The sequence below is a fragment of the Symsagittifera roscoffensis genome, chromosome 4 (assembly GCF_963678635.1).
Source record: "Symsagittifera roscoffensis chromosome 4, txSymRosc1.1, whole genome shotgun sequence".
Lineage (NCBI taxonomy): Eukaryota > Metazoa > Xenacoelomorpha > Acoela > Convolutidae > Symsagittifera > Symsagittifera roscoffensis.
The window spans coordinates 11,268,101-11,285,000 of NC_087065.1; the positions used below are offsets into that span (position 1 = coordinate 11,268,101).

General features: G+C 35.5%; 1 protein-coding gene across 1 annotated transcript; it reads left to right on the forward strand.

Annotated features, from left to right (window-relative positions):
• Positions 1-48: 48 nt before the first annotated feature.
• Positions 49-16,103, forward strand: LOC134844046 (NADH dehydrogenase [ubiquinone] 1 alpha subcomplex subunit 8-like). The gene is made up of 3 exons (XM_063860505.1): positions 49-218; positions 13,746-14,006; positions 15,863-16,103. Exons 1-3 carry the CDS (start codon positions 51-53, stop codon positions 16,007-16,009), a joined length of 576 nt encoding a protein of 191 aa, XP_063716575.1. The 5' UTR covers positions 49-50; the 3' UTR covers positions 16,010-16,103.
• Positions 16,104-16,900: the final 797 nt, after the last annotated feature.

Sequence of the window (16,900 nt, forward strand, 5' to 3'; positions counted from 1 at the left end):
CTTAGTTAAATTCTTCGTAATAATACAAAATGAACTTATTTCAGATTGAAATGTCAGGGGAACGGAAAAGGTATGGCTTCACGCTTAGCAAAAATAACAAACCCATTCACGAGCTGCCTTCTTTTGAAGAAATAGACTCACAAGAGATCAACGTTGGCTACGCTGGAATCAAGGCCATGTCTTTCTTCTTTGCAAATTACTGCGACCGCGAAAGAAACGTGAGTTGATCGGTGTTCTTTCATCGATACTTCTTTACTTTTCTGACTTATAAGTTTTTGAAAAAAAAAGGAAGTTCGCAATTAAATTGTTTGTATCTATGATTACATCATTTAATTGACGTTTTCAATGACACATGTAAGAAGTCCCTATGTTAAAATGCTAAGATAATTCAACGTTTAAGAAGTTCACTGAAGTCAACGTTGTTAAAATATTCTAAACGAATGTTGCAGTAAGTTTATTGATCATACGAACAGTTCGATGTAAGTTTCCAAGGTTATATATGGTTTTTAGCATACGTCGATTGGAGGGCAAGTGCTTTGACTAAATTTTTCGTTTCAACGTTTAAATTCAAAAAAGTTAAAGGCGGAGTGAGTGGTGTCAGGGTTCGCCCAGGGGTTGCAAACTTGAACTTCAGTTAGAAGACTGACTATCTGACACCACCTCCAACACCCACCCGTTATCCGCCCTATGCTTTAATACACGAAGCCTCATTAATATAAATCGTAGAACTTCTTTCGCAAATTATATTCTCAAGAGCAATCATGACGTTATATGCCTAACCGAAACCTGGCTAACATCTGAGATAAGTGACTCTGAACTATTTCTTAATCAATACAATATTAACCGAACCGACTGTGAAATGAACGATCATGGTCACTCCAGTCATGGCGGCACTCTCATTGGAATAAAAAATGAACATAGTTCGGAACTAGTTCGCCTTCCTGATGAAATAGTCCACCATTGCACAGCTTGTACAGTCTCGTCCACTTCTGAAACCTTGCTATTTGTTTGTTGTTACTTTCCTCCTAGGACAAGTCCCTTTGCTATAGACCACCAATTCCTTGAACACTTCTTTATTTATCTTGAAAGTGTCTTCCCTTTATATTCAAACGTGGTTATATGTGAGGACTTCAACTTTGATATTGACTGGCGTGATTATTCTTCTACATTTCCCGACGAACAAAGATTCATTACTGGCATTGAAAAACTAAATCTCACCCAATCTGTTCAGTTTCCTACAACACGTGAAAAAACGTTAGATTTGGTTTTGGTGTCGCCTAGCACAGATGTTCTTGACATCAAACCTGTAACAGACAACATTAGTAAATTGTCAGATCATATACCTGTCGCCTTTGTTATATCTCCAGTTCTTTACTCGCCTAAGCGTACAACACCCGGAAAAGTTTTCAGCTACACCAAAGCTAATTATGAAGCTATGAGGCTCCAGATATCGCGAAATCCCTTCACAGGTCACTGTTGGTCAAACCCTAATGTTTTACTCTCGGAATGGTATGACTGGTTACAGCATATAATCTCCAAAACTGTCCCCATTCGAACGAAGCACCGCAGTGAGCTGCCTCCATGGATCACATCCTCAACATCGAACGAGATAAAGCGTTTGCATACTTTTGAGAAAAAGTTTGGTCGATCGAATCCGAAAACTACTAAACAGAATGAAAAGGTTACAGTCTTGACAGGAAAAGACAAGGAAAACTATGAGAATGAACTAGCCAGCAACAGGAGTAAAAATCAGCTTTTCAAGTATTTTCGAACATTTAAGACAACGACCATACCGTCATACGTTTATCTAGATAAACTATGTGCTTACTCAGATCAGTCTAAGGCTGATCTATTTGCTTCCTTCTTCTCTAGCGTGTTCATCTTATCATCATCATTAGATGATGAGGACTCAATTCAAAGCTACCAATTTTTAGCGCACGAATATCAAATCATTGAAACCTTTGATACTTCGGAAGAATCTATTCTTGAGATTTGCCTTGACCTCAACGTAACTAAGTCACGTGGACCCGACAATCTACCCCCAGCGCTGTTCAAAAATGTCGCCAGTGCACTATGCCACTCCCTGAGTCAAATTTTCAATAAGATCAAACAGACATGTGTCTTCCCACAGCAATGGAAAACCGCAATAGTAACACCAATTCACAAGAAAGGTGACAAGCGAAATGTAACCAACTGTAGACCCATTTCTCTTCTTGATATATCTTCCAAGATCCTCGAACGATGCATGTTTCGAAGTCTATACAATCATTTCAAGCCCTTGATACACAATGCACAATTTGGTTTTCGGAAAGGAAGATCTGTCGAAATTCAACTTTTGATATATCTCGATCACCTTTACAAAGAAATTGAGTATGAAAATTCCATTGATGTTATTTACACCGATTTTGAGAAAGCGTTCGATAAAGTGGACCACGGGATATTGTTATTCAAACTTCTTCAATATGGTGTACGTGGAAAATTTCTCAAATTGATCAAATCATATTTGAACAACCGCTCTCAGAGAATTAAAGTAGGAGACAAAATATCTGGCCCAATCGAAGTAACTAGCGGGGTTCCGCAAGGATCAGTACTTGGAGCTTTACTATTCCTGTTTTTCATTAATGACTTGCCATCAACGTGCGCTGACTCGAAGCCTCTTTTACTAGCTGACGACTCCAAGTTTATTCGGACTAATAGTTCGACTTCTTTCCAGTCTGAACTTTCTCTAATTTATAATTGGAGTGTTGCTAATAAAATGCCCTTCAACTTCGCAAAATGTACTCACATCCATTTTGGTAAAAACAACGATACTGCATATGACTTCAACGGCGAAGTGATTCCTCGAACAGATGTTCAAAAAGATCTTGGTATTCTTGTTCGTAGCGATCTTAAATGGAACAATCATTTCAAAGCAGTTGCCGCAAAATCCATCAAAGTTCTCCACATGCTCAAAAGAAACACGTCGAGTCTGTCAGTTTACAGCAAACTCAACCTCTACAAAAGCATGGTTGTTCCATCCTTGCTGTTTGGATCAAATTGTTGCGCCTTATCTAAGACAAACATATCAGTTCTAGAGAACGTACAGAAAAAATTCTGTAAGTGGTGTCTCCCTCACATGAGCTACACCAGTGCTCTAACCTTCCTAAACATTCTTCCAGTTGCTTATTACATCCAACTGAACACCTTTTTACTTCTGCGGAAAATTGTGACTGATTACTTCGATTGCAACTTCAGCGAGCATATTCAATTCTTCCATTCACCTCAGGACTCACGGGAAGGGCCTTCGCAAGGGTTTTCCCTGCAAGAACCTACCCAAACGAGACCTCGAGTATTGCGACATGGTCCTATAGTCAGTTTTACCAGCATTAGGCCCTTGAAAAGTTTATGTGAGCAAAATTTTTGGTTCCAAGCTACTAGAACAGCAAATCGCTTACCCGATGACATTGATATTTTCTCCTCCACCCTGAAATCGGACTTGTTGAAATGGTTCTGGGAATACTTCCATGCGTTTTACAATGAAAGCAATTCTTGCTCCTGGGTTACCTTTTGTGACTGCAATCGAAACAACTGTAGACTCGTTTTTAACAGAAATACCTTTGGGGGAAACCCCTTGTGATTTATCACTAAATCCAATATAATAATAATAATAATAATAATAATAATAATAATAATAATAATAAATCCTAATGTTAAAAACTGTCAGGGTACTCAGCTGAATCGCAAACCTGGTCGCTAAATATGGCTGCTGAATTCTGTTCCGTTTCCGAGGTATACCTCAGTTGAACAAGAACCTCATTTATAAAAAAAACTCTAAAAAGTAGCAATTCATTTTTCATTACGCTTGTGATTAGCAATCGTTATCAAATCGTAATAGACTTTTTTCTAGTTAACAACTAGTTTGACAAAATCATTTGAATCACTTCTCAATTTCAGCTGACATGCTCAATGCTGCTAACGTGCTCAACTTCATGAAATGTCAAATGCAGCTGACATGCTCCATTTCAAAAAAAACTCAATTTTAATCACTGTGTGGGTACTAGTTACTACAGGGCATTTTCAGGGGAATTTGAAACTTATTAAAGTGATTTACAAAATGATTTACAGCTCAACTGGCGTCTGCTCAAAAATTGTCGGCCTTGTTTTGGCTTCGTAAGTTTTGTTCAGTTGCTTATTTGAATTTAAAATTTCTTGCGTGGCATGTTTGCCTAGATCTCTTGTTCGATAAAAATAGGCTGTATAAAAATGTATGGGATTGGGCTTTGGAATTATTTATAATTTTTTTTCTATAAAAAACTACCGTTTTCAAAAAGGGGTGTGCAAAGAAAGACCGCCTACAGCCTTGTAAGACCTCATCTATAGGTTTAAAACATAGGGTAGGTGTAGGTACAATTTTTTACCGCAGTAGGCTGGGAGATTACAATTTTTACACAAAATTTAATGTTTTTTTTTTGAAGGATTTAGTTTATTTGACTGAAAGGCTCGATTATTTTGTAGCCAGATCATGCGTGTTGCTTTAAAAGCCACCCACTGCGGCGTTGCTCCTGGAGCATATTGAAGTGATTTACCTTTCTGCTTTTTGTTTTATTGAACTATTGATAAAAAAGTCAACTGTTCGATCGCTTTTTTCCTTGAATTTATTTAAATTGTTAGATGCTAATAGCTGTCATTTTGGAATTCCCTTCTGCAATTTAAAAAAGAAGCTTCACATCTTTGTATTCTAGGAGGAATTGCTTTTGAAACAGTTTTTTCCGAGTATCTCGAGAATGTTTTTTTTATTTGTTTTAGATATGGTTGTTTTTAGGGACTTTGGCTGCTTCAGCAAACGGCTCTTGGTTATCAAAGCGTATCTGAAAGAATTTTTTTGTTTCAACCAGTTGAAAAAAAGGAGGAGTTTTATATTCCTGTGTTTTTTTAGGTTTTTGTTTTCAACGCAAAATCAGGTATCCCTAAGACTTATTGAAATTGGCTGAGTAATTCATCACATTAAAGCTCTTGATTTGGACGAAATATAAAAGTTTGCAAAAAGTTGTCCTAGTATTGAGAGAAACAGGTTTGAAATTTTTTGATTCTGTCTTAGTTTGCAGAACGCAGCCATTGGTACCGCTCGTCGCTGCGCTCCCGGTTGAAATGTAAGTTTTTGCATACTTATCACCCCCGCTCGTAAGAAAGTGCAATTTTATACATTTCCTCCGGGGTTTTCGTGGCCCTACATAACTCGTTTTGAGCCTCTCAGTTTGTCATGTTGACGATGAACACTTCTCGTAGAACTCTTGCTTCCAGTGCGCCGAAGGAAGAACGCGCCGCCAGTCCACTGAGCATCGCGCGCACATGCTCTTTTGACTCCCCGATCCGTTGTTTCCTGGACAGTAGTTGGAAAACTTCGTATATTTCGTTGCGTTCCTTCTTGAAATCGATCACCCTGGATAACGTGTAGCCACCAGGTCCAGATATGGTTTCCCACTGTGAAGTTCGTCCTGTCCTTTATCACCCAGGCACAAGAACAGATTCGAAATCAGACGTTTTCCGGCAATGCGCTAATTGCGTGGCATTCAGCGTACTAGCAAAGTAAAAATTCGTCGGATTTATCGAATGTTTCGCAACCATTCCCCACTGGAAACGGTTCACCCAGATTTCCCATAATATTGGCGGATCTGAACATTTTTGCCACCAAAAAGATGTAATCCCAAGAGGGCTTTTCCCCCACTTTGTCTTGCTGGCTGCGCCATGTTATAATGCTATTTCGATACATGAATTAAAACTTTTTATAAAAACAACTTAACAGTATCTCAGATCATAAAGATAATGTTTCTGCGGTCAGCCGAAGGTGTCAGACATTTTGACGGCTAATACCTGTCAATGATGTCTGGCACCAGACAAAACCGAAATGATTGACAAGAGAAATTAAACAAGAACCAAATTACCACTCAAATGACTAATTTATCTTTGATAACTTTGTGGTAAAAAGTTCCGCTAGAGTCCATTCAAACGCATGCCCCCCCCCCCCTCAAAAAATTGTAGGTTGGAGAATGTTTTAGGGAGTGAGGTCTATGAAGAATTCGATTTTGTGCCGCTTGGGTCTCGACAATTATCTAGTGTAGAGTAGCATGGAAATTTCATACCATCTGTTCTCTGCTGCATATGTGGCGAGTGTTGCCGGTTATGAAATGTCCGTAGCTGAGACTCCAAATCTCGAGATTGAAATGTTGAATCCGACACAGTAAAGTTTTTACTAATTCGTGGCATTTTTCGACCTTTTCTTGTTAAACTTTACAGAGCTGCTTATTTGTCGTTTTTCGCTAGTGTTTGCAAAGCGCAGCAAACGTTCAGAAAGATTTTTGAGGCACCGCAGATGCGATTTATGCGCTAGTTAGTTTTGATTTAGTTTAGTTTAATTAAGTGTTTGTGTTTGATTGCTCTGAAGCTGAAGAAAACATTTAGATCTCCTTTTTAAAGAAACAATTGATGCCCAGCAGGGTTTGTGTTATTTCGCGAAGCACCTTTTTAGATACAATTAGTATCGCACAGACATGTGGATCAATTGAATTGTACTGGCGTGGTTTTGAATATATATTTTTATCATCTCCATGTTTTTAGTGTAGCAATAGGTTTCTCTAGATTGATAGTGTCTCAGAGCACCGCAGTTTTGCCGACGGTCATCAATCGTGCAAAAGTTTTTCCTAGTGGCTGAAAAAAGTGGAAACATGGTCAGGTTTACTGATATCTTGGAAGCATAGCTATGTAGAAATGTCGTGTTGTTTTTATCCTGAAAAGAATGAAATTCAAAAGTAAATATTGGACCGCGAATTTTCGGAAATTTTACATTTCGATTCGTTTGATGAGCAAAAAAAGATTGTTTTCTAAATGTTTTGAGGAGGCTTTATAAAGTTTTTACTTTCTTTCCGCATTCATTTTTTGTTTCCAGTGCTGTTCGTTCTTTCTATATTTCATTGGTATTTGTGAACTCCACTTTCCCTTAAATCCTTCTTCTTTGCTTAATCGAAATTTTCAAATTAGGAAGTGAAGAAGGACGGATATTCTGTTTGGCTTTAATTAAAAAGAAAAAAAGGGTTTCAGAACTGTTTTTGCTGCATCAGAAATTGTTCGAATTTCCGCTTAGCATCTGCGTAGTTTATAGGATTCCCTGCAGAAAAACCAAACTATTTGTACGATTTTACACAAGCCGACCCATGCTCGAAGTTTTTATGAGATTGGTTTTTACCGCTAAAAATGCACAACGCTTGAGTTAAGAGTCTGTGTTAAGTTAATGTTTGCTGTTGAGTCTCGAGTTTTCGTTTGTCTTGAATTTTTTGCCGTTGTTCGTTTGTGTTTTCCAAGAGGGTTTTTGCTTCGACGTTTCAATTGGTTAGTTTTATCATGAAGTGTCAAATATTATCCTTGTGATAAGCAAGGGTATTGAGTTCGGGCATTACAATTTTTTCAAGCAAATAATTTTGTTCCCGGGAATCTTTTCATCTGGACTCAATTCAGGGAAGCCTCTATTAGCGATAATTTTTAGCGCTGCAGGTATATATTGTGCTTATTGGTATTTTAAATTTAAGTCCAGTTCGACGTTTTTTTTATCTTGGATGTAATTTTATCAACTTTGTTTGTTTTTCATTAATTGTTTTTGATAGGTTTCGGCTTTTATTATATCGGCTTAGTGGCCTCATATTGCGTCGTTCACATATCGTTTGACGAGCGAATTTTTTGTGTTTGTTTAGAGGGAAAGGGTGATTTAATAGCTTTTAGCCTTAATTTTTTTTTAAGAACATTTGAAGGTTTTTTTTCAGTGATTTTATAGTGAATTTTTGAATTATGTGATTTTAAAAATGTTACACCCTCAGCTTAAAGCAAATGTTATTGTTCCATTAATTATTTTGTCGTTCCTCCTAACTCTCGAAAGGGTGAGGCGCAGGTTCGAATTTGTTTTTAAGGCTTTTTCCCCCTGAAACTGGAAAGTTGGCAAAATTCTGAGTTTTCTCTGCTCAAGCGACCACGACCGACGCAGTTTTTGATCATTTGACAGTTTTTTTAGAAACTTTTCTTAGAAAGTACCTTATCAAATCTGAAACAAAAGGTTCAATCGGTTCTAATTTTTTCCATGAAAAATGTTTTTTGTAAGATCCCAATTTCTCAAAAAATCATAATTATTTTAGTGGAGAAACGACTAAAATACCCATTTCATTGCGCATCAGTATAAAAAGTTCTGAAAATATCAAACAGCCACCTCCCCTAGTTATCTTTTATCGAGACATACGAACATTTCGCTTCATCCATCTTTTTTTTTCAACATTTTAATCCAGCTCATGTTTTTTGTTTATGTTGTATCGCAATTGGTGCAAAGTTCTGCTTCGCCTCTTTGTTTGTATTAATATGGCGGGGATTTTTGGTTTTTTGAACAGTAATGGGTTATCCTCTTTATCGTTTCGACGCAAATGTTTGCTGTTAAAAATTGTTTTCGGTTTTCCCAAAATTTAATTTATTTTGTTCTGGTTACTTAAGATGGGAACTTTGTCTTCGGGTGTTTTTTTTTTCGCAACATCTGGTACCACAATTAATAAAAAAAATGGGTCGAGTGATAGTGATATAGTAGCCTTTGCAGTCGTGAGTCGATCGGCATCAAAAAATTTTCCGTAAGTGTTCTGAGTGCTGAGAAAAAAGGTCGGGAAATTTTGGATTTGTCAAATTTGGAGCGAAAAGCTCATTATTCCGCTATTTTTTGTTTTTTAAAATTCCAATTTTACTTTGTTTTTGTGGCGGAAAGTTTGTTTTTGGAGCTTATTGAAGCGCTTGTCTAGCTCTAAGAGTTGAGATTTCTTATCAATTGATTTAAAAAAAAATTGGAAAGCAAATTGGTGTTTTTTTTTAATATTGATTTTCTAAAGATAACTGGAGTCAATTAAACTTTATTAAAGTTCTCGTGTGAAAAAATGTGAAAATGAAAATGTTTCTAAAATAGTTATGGTTGGAACTTGCTGTGCTACTTGCACAGCAATTAGCAATTATTCTTCAAAATTTTTAAGATGTTTTATGTCTCCTTCATTTGTTGAACTAGTTGCCGAGCTTCTGAGCGTCCTGCGTTGAGCTCATGACTATGCTCGTTGCTCTGTGAGATTATATCGCTCCCAGAAGTGATTAAAGTTTTCGGGCATTTATACGATCTCCATTTGCTGCAGCGCCAGTGTGTCGTTGTCTTCGTATCGCGTTTCTTTTGAAATTCATGGCCATCAAGAATAATAAAAGTTTGGCCTTTTTGTGAGGTTCCCCAAGTAAAAGAATTCATTTTTGACTTATCAATGAGTTAAAGAGGGAGATAATGAATGCAGAGTGTATACATTTTCAATTAAGTTGTTCTAATTCAATGCCATATTAACACTAAATTAAACACATGTTGGCACTATGTTAATCCCAAAAATGAGTCCAGTTTAAATTTAGTTATCTTAAATTTGCATTGTTTTTCAATAGCGCGAACCTAATTGAGGTATCATTACTCTAGATTTATTTCTGCTTACACTTTGATCATGATTTTTGTTCATAATTCATGGGATCTTTTTAATTGGCATGGGATTTTATGGTATGGGCGATTTTTATACAAGGGATCTTTTGGTATGGTATCTTTTGTCATGGGAGCTTTTGGTATGGTATCTTTTGTCCTGACACCATTTTTTTATCGACTTTTAAAATCAAAAGTTTTTTTTTCGATAATGACAACAGCTCGTCATAAATATTAATTAGTAAGTTAGAAATAATATACACTCCCCTGGTAAATTCTAAATTATAAAGGCATTTGTTGTGGTACTAAGCAGCAGTATTGTCCCGTTGAGTTTCTCACAATACACTCATTGACTAAATCGTAGTACAAGTTGGCCACCACTCCTGCGTTGACCGAATCTATCTGATGAAGACAACTTGTGAACTTCTCATTGCACTCGCAGGGGTGAATTGGGTAACTATGAGGGTTCACTATTCCGTATCTCTCCGAGTGGGACATGATTGCGAATTGCGAACACTTGTCGTGGTAATAACAGCAGTGATCTATTTCCGATTCGGGACTCCGATGCTCCGAAGAGGATTGTAAGCCACAGTAATGTGTGCCTGGATAAACAGTGAGCTCCAGATTTTTGGCCACTTCTATAAGCCAGTCCATAACGCTGCCAAAAACTCCTCCGCTCTCAACCGAAGGCATAAGTAAGACAAAGATTATCCCGAACAACAGAAATGAGTGCTTTGAACATGACAATGACATTGGACGCCTTCGTTTAATTGAGGAACTATAACTTGGCGTCAGGAACATGTGACTTTTTCGTTGTACTACAGATGCTAGCTTGAAAGAGCGCTGAAATTGAAGACCCATCTTCTCTTGGAAAAAGTTTCACCATAAGATCGAAAGCGTCTAATCTGTGTTCTAATTACTTGCGAACTTTTTTTTTGTATAAGTAGCCAATTTATACACGTTAAAAATGATTGTAAGTAATGAAACATTCAAAAAATTGCTCAATACTTGATATAAGAAAAAGTAAAAGAAGCGATGAAAGCAATGAGATGAAAACTATAAAAACGTTTGAATACCAACTTCATGTGGTCAATGGTACTTGCGCAACAGATGTATGTTTACATTGCACCAAGAACGGTTAAAACCAGACACCGTTTGAAAAATTGAAACTGTTTCAAAGTTCAGTACCGACCAAAGTAAGCGGGAGCCATTCAACTGTGATAGTGTTGATTCCTTAATTGGTGCAATATTACAATTCTCATTGACTAATTTCAACGCTTGAAAAGTATCAATGCAGTTTACTCGACTATAGAAAACCTCAAATCTGTTACATAAGCAAAATGCGTAGCATAAATCATTGTTCCATGAAGTGTGATCCATAAAGAAGTCGTCAAAACACGTTTGATTTTGCGCAAAACATTGTTTTCTGTTTGACTAAATTTAAACAGTTTAATCTAGTAAATAGTCGAATGAACTTCCCCTAAATTTTCTCGCTGATTTTCTAAATTGGCGGTTGATTTTTTGAAGCTTTTTATAGTTGGTTTAAGGAATGAAGGGCGAATAATGTTCTCTAAATACGAAAGTTGAAGTGATCTCGGAAGAATAATTTATTTACCTTTTGATCAAATTTTCTGTTCGTGTAAGCAGCTATTATTGCACTTGTGAGAGCAAATGTCTTATAATCGAGAATAAAATTGTGAAGTTGCTTTATTAGTGAACCTTAGCAACTTCGAGACTCCTTCTTTCGTAGCCTAGCAGTAACGTGAGTGCCTTTGTACCCTTAGGTCTGGGTTTGTGTCCCGGTCAGATCTTGTTGTTTTTCAGTATGCATGAAAGTGAAAAAAATTTTCCGGAAAAATTGAATTGTCGTAATTTCGTTTGTATGCTCATGTGTTGTCCATTTAGTTGCCACATCGGGGAGTTTTCATGTGCTGCCAGCAATTTTAATCGTATATGCAAGTTTTTTTATTTACTCCATTAAATTGTGTAATTAATAGCCTTGATGTCTTATGTTTTCCTTGATTTTCCTTTGTTTGTTCTTTTTTTCGATTAAAAACTTATTTTAATTATCAAATCAAAATTCAGACGTGCTTGCTTATAAAAATAAAGGTCAATGGTTCGAATTCGTTCAGGACGTGCTTTTTGTTAGCGTAAAAATAGCGAGTCAAAAAATTTTGTCGACTTCTGTTTGTCTGCTTTTTTGTCGGCTTAGTTGCCGGATCACCAAATCGACCTAAATTTTGAGCAGTTTTAACTCAAATTAAAAAACATTTCAGCGTTTTTCGGTTTAGGCCAACTAATTGAGTTCTAAGAAGTTACCTATTTTGTTTGCTATTTTTAGATTTTTTTCTCATGCAGTTCATTAAAAATTTATGTAAGTTGTTTTGGTAACAATAGAAACATCCATGCTTGAGACGAAAAAATTCAAAGTTTGAGTCTAGCCGGGGCTAGTTTTTTTGTGGAAACTGAAATATTTCGAATGTTTTAGACTTACTTGTCAGCTAATTTTTGTCGGCTTAGATCCTGAAAAGTTGTACGGTTTCTCTTTAGCATTTTGAAAGCTTTGCAAAGTTTCTAATGTTGCAGATAATTTTATTACAGGGATTTTTTGTCCTTTTTTACAATAAAAAATAAACATTTTTTCAAGGTTTTTTTTCTAAATTTTGATTTGTCTCTTCATTTGCTGGTAACCATAGTCATTCATTTTGCTATCGCCTCTGTGTTAATTACTTCAAAAAAGTTGAAGGCGTCTACTAGTGATGATATTTTAAATCTATTATATATTTAACTGCGGGTTTCAATATCTTGCCATGTTTAAGCTTTTTCAACGTATTTTTTTTGCATGTTTAACGAAACAATTTTAGCACGTTTAAGCTATATCGTAGGTTAAGATTTTTTTTTTCGATTTTCTAGTTTAATTATTTCACCGAGGTTAAAATAAGCAGCCCAATAATAAACTGCTGTCCGGATTCCCCAATTAGTTGCAAATTTGGCCTCCAATTTTGAATGCCCAAATCCTTTTAGTCAAGGAGATAAGACGATTTTTGTGATTTTTTCAAAAACTTTCGGAAAACTCAAATTACGAAATATTTTTAAAAAACACGAAGGTCCCAACCCTGTAGTTGGGTACTGTCAGAGTACTATCAAAGATTGCGAATGTTGCCTCCAAATATGACTGCTCAAATCTTTGTAGTTTTGGAGATATGACGTTTTATGTGATTTTATAAAAAAAAATTCGGAAAACAATATTTTTTTTCAAAATCTGAAATTCCCAACCCTGAAGTTGGTCCTGTCACAGTAGTCTCAAGGATTGAGAATCTTATCCAAATATGACTGCTCAAATCCTTATAGGTTTCGAGATATGCACGTTTTTTGTGATTTTTTCAAAAAATTTTAGAAAAATTAAAATTATTTTTCAAATTATTAATATTTTTAATATCAAATTATTATTATCAAATTAATAAATTTGAAATTCCCAACCCTGTAGTTGGGTGCTGTCAGAGTACTCTAAGGAGTTGCAAATCTTGCCTTCAAATATGACTGTTCCATTTCTAGCAGTTTTCGAGATGACGTTTTTTTGTGATTTTAAAAAAAAAAATTTCAGAAATTTCAAATATTATATTTTTTATAATTTGAAATTCTTAACTTTGTAGTTGAGTGCTGTCAGGGTACTCTTAGGAGTTACAAATCTTGTTAGATGCGACAGCTCAATTGCTTCGAATTTCCGAGTTGTGACGTTTTTTTTTTTTTTTGATTTTTTTTTCCAAATTTCTCAACTTATCTACAAAGAAATTCACAAAATTTAAAACTACCAACTTGATGAAGACACAACCTTATTGTCAGCGTACACCCAGGCGTGTCAAATTTTGGCTCTAAATATGAATGCTCAAATCCTTATAGTTTCCGAGATAAAAGGTTTTTTTATGATTTTTTCAATTTTTTTTCGGGAAACAGGTTTAAAAAAAATTCACGAAATTTGAATTTTGAACCCTATAGTAGGGTGCTCTCAGGGACTCTCAGTGGCTGCAAATCTGGCCTCCAAATTTCTCCAGAGACCCATTAAATTTTCGAGAGATCGCTTTTATGGTTTTTAAAAATGGGAATTAAAAAGTTTGAAATTACCAACCCTGTAAAAGTTTGCAGATCTTGTTTCCAATATATGCGGTTTTTCATAAGTTATCGAAAAAATTCGAAGCACCGGAGGTGCGTTAAACGCTAGATTGAATGAATTCAATATTTTAAACTGATTTAGGAGTTCATGTTGTGTCTGCGAGAAGAGAACGGAGACATGCGCCAGTGTCTACCAGAGGGCAGATCAGTCACAGCATGTGGAAAGGAACTACTGAGCAAGATCAAAGCACAGTGTGCGGATGAGTTCACAGAACACGCAGGTTGTCTGCACAGGGACAAGATGGGATTCCAGAGACATTGTAGGAAGACTCAGTGGCCGTTTGAAGAGTGCATGGTGAAGAAACTGGGCATTGAGAAGCTTGGTTTAGGCGAAGTGCAAAAGGTAAAAATGAATGTTTTTTTTTGGTGATATACTTTTAGTTATTACACTGGCGTCAACTTGGTGTATTGTTACGAACCTTCTTTTTTTCTAACCTAACTCGCAAATAAAAGTGTTCATTGAAAGTGTTCACTTATTTGGAATTTTAACTGTAGCATTGGAAATTGCATTACATCTGTTTTCTGCTTTATTTGTGACTAGTGTTTGGCTATTACTTATTAAGCTTCCGTGGCTGAGTGGTTAGGGTGTGAGGCTCTTAATCTCTAGGTCGCAGATTCGAATTTCAGGTGTTGACGAATATTTTACTAATTCGAGGTTTTTTTTTTTTACTTTTTTTTCATATCGCTTTTTATAGAGCTGCTTTTTGTCGTGTTCTGGCTAGTGTTTTAGAAGCGAAGCTTCGCCTCTGTGTATCGATTTTACTCAGTAACGCATACAGAAGTTATAACTTCAAAGCCATTCAGTTATAAATTCAAAGTAAATGCAGACGTGCCAACCAAGCTCAAATATCACTTATAGTCACGAATATATGGAAAGTTCGGAAAGAAAATTGAAGATCAAAACAGATATTGGTAAAATTAGTTTCACATCGCACGGTCATTTAGAAAAATAATGTTCATGCCAAAAAGAAACGAAAATGATCTACTGCTTTTGAAATATGTTTAGTACGCTTTTTGAGTCAATGAACCTTAAGAGTCCTATATAGGCCGTGATGATTTTTTTTCAAGAAAACGTTTCACGCTATTTTGAAATTTTGCGTTTTGACTTTTGATTTCTTTTTAAGATAAGTTCATTTCCTTTGTTGGATTGAAGGCAAACTCCACTATCGAACAGTGAAAATATAAAGTTTACGAAAAACGCGATCGACTTCTGTTTTTGAAAGTAGATTTCAATTTTCAGATTTCCCAGCGGAATAAAAAATTTACATTTTGATCAAGTTTTTTCAAATTGGGTTGTCAAAAAGTGTCAATCATATATTCTTTTTGAAATTGAAAGAGCTTAATGGTCATATATTTTTTTCTTTGAAGTTCGAAAATGAAGTTTTTTGCCAGTTTTTTTTTGTTTTCTGTTCTTTGACTGCTGACTGCTTCCAACTGTCTGTTGAATTTGTTTTGCAACAATCTATGCAACTTAGTTTCGAATTTAGTTTCATTACCCTTGCGATAAGCAAGGGTGTTGCAAGCGTGTGCTAGATTTTTTTGCTCCATAAATGTAACTATTTTTTTTTCACAAGTTTCATTCATCTTCGGACATGCTCAATATCTTGAAAGTTCAAAAAAAATACTATCATTTAAGTAGTAATTAGTTGAATCCTGTTTCAGGTTGTAATTGACTTTTCAAAATAATATCTCATTTTTTTTCGCGTTCGTAGTTTTCGTCCTAATTCTATAACTGAAAATTAGCAAATTTGTAAATTGACCAAGTCTGATTTTGAGTTTTTTGTTCTTTTTTTTTCTGTTTTTTTTCTAAAATATTTGATTAGTTTCAGTTTATGTTATATCGCCATAGTCAAGTTTTTGCTTAATTTCGACTGCAAATATATCCATATGCAATTGTGAGCTTCTCTTTGGATGAGTCGTAAAAACTTTTAAAACATGAATGTTTTTATGACAACAGTTTTGTTTTCGGCTCAACCGGTTTCGATCCGAAACAACATGAAGTTTTTCTAGCTGTAATTTTAAACTTTATACAGGTTATTTTTCCAAGTGATTTTTTCCAACTAAATTTTTCAGATTTTTTACCGCTGTCTTTTTTTCCATTCACTATCTCCTTTTGCTCTGTTTCGCCTCTGTGTTCCAATTTGACCTCTGAGAAATCTTAATGTGATTTAATATTAATTAGTTCGTATTGTGTTGTAGTATCGAGTGATGGACACAACTAGACCTCGTTTCGACCACGAATCCCTTCGGATAAATAAGAAGCCGCCTGCCCCACATGAGTCCAAATACGACCCAGACTACAAACCACCCGGAGGCTGGTGGGCCAACCCCTTTTTCAAAACCTAGTGCACAATCTAGTAGAATTTGTCTGAAACTGAACTCTAACTTGTTAACTGGGATTTATAAAGATATTAAAAACAAAACTGAACAATTTATTTTTAACAGATTTTTTTTTCAAGAAAGTTTTAAAGAGTGCGTGAAACTGAAACAGAATTAAAGTAGATATCAACGTTATCTACAATGGAATTGTCGAAGTTTCCAGGAAAGATAACGATTACAACTGCAAGAAACGTAAGTTTTTGCAAATTGATATTCTTTGTCATAATTTTTCTGAGAAGATGTTATTTACAGTCGATGAACGTAGTGAAGCTCTTTTATAAGATGTGATGATGTTGTTTTAAGAGTCGATGAACGTAGCGCAGACTCCTATTTAGGTTGTGATGATTTTTTTGTTTTTTCTAGAAAATTTTTTAAATTTTGCTCATGCTCAGTTTTACTTTTTCGCGGTTTGAAATTTGATTTTTTTAAGTTCCGTTCATTTCCTTTTTTAAAAAGAAGATAAACTCCACTATCGAACAGCGAAGGTGTAAAGGTCACGAAAAACGTGATCGACTTCTACTTTCGAAAATGGTTTTTATTAATCAGATTTCCCAGCGGCATAAAAATTTCACCTTTTGATCCAGTTTACTCAAATTGGGTTAATTTTATAAAAAAAGTGCCAATCATGAATTTTTCTTGAAATTCAAAGAGTTTTATTGCAAAATATTTTTTATTTTTTTCTCTTTGAATTTCAAAAGTTGAAGTTTTTTCAAAAAACAAGTCTTTCAAAAAACCAGTTGTTTCAAAAACTAAGTTATTTTTCTGTTTCCTTGCGTTCATTGACTCTTTTGCAACTGTCTGTTGGCTACCTTTGATTACGATGACTCTTATTGACGCATGCGACTTCATCAATTGCTA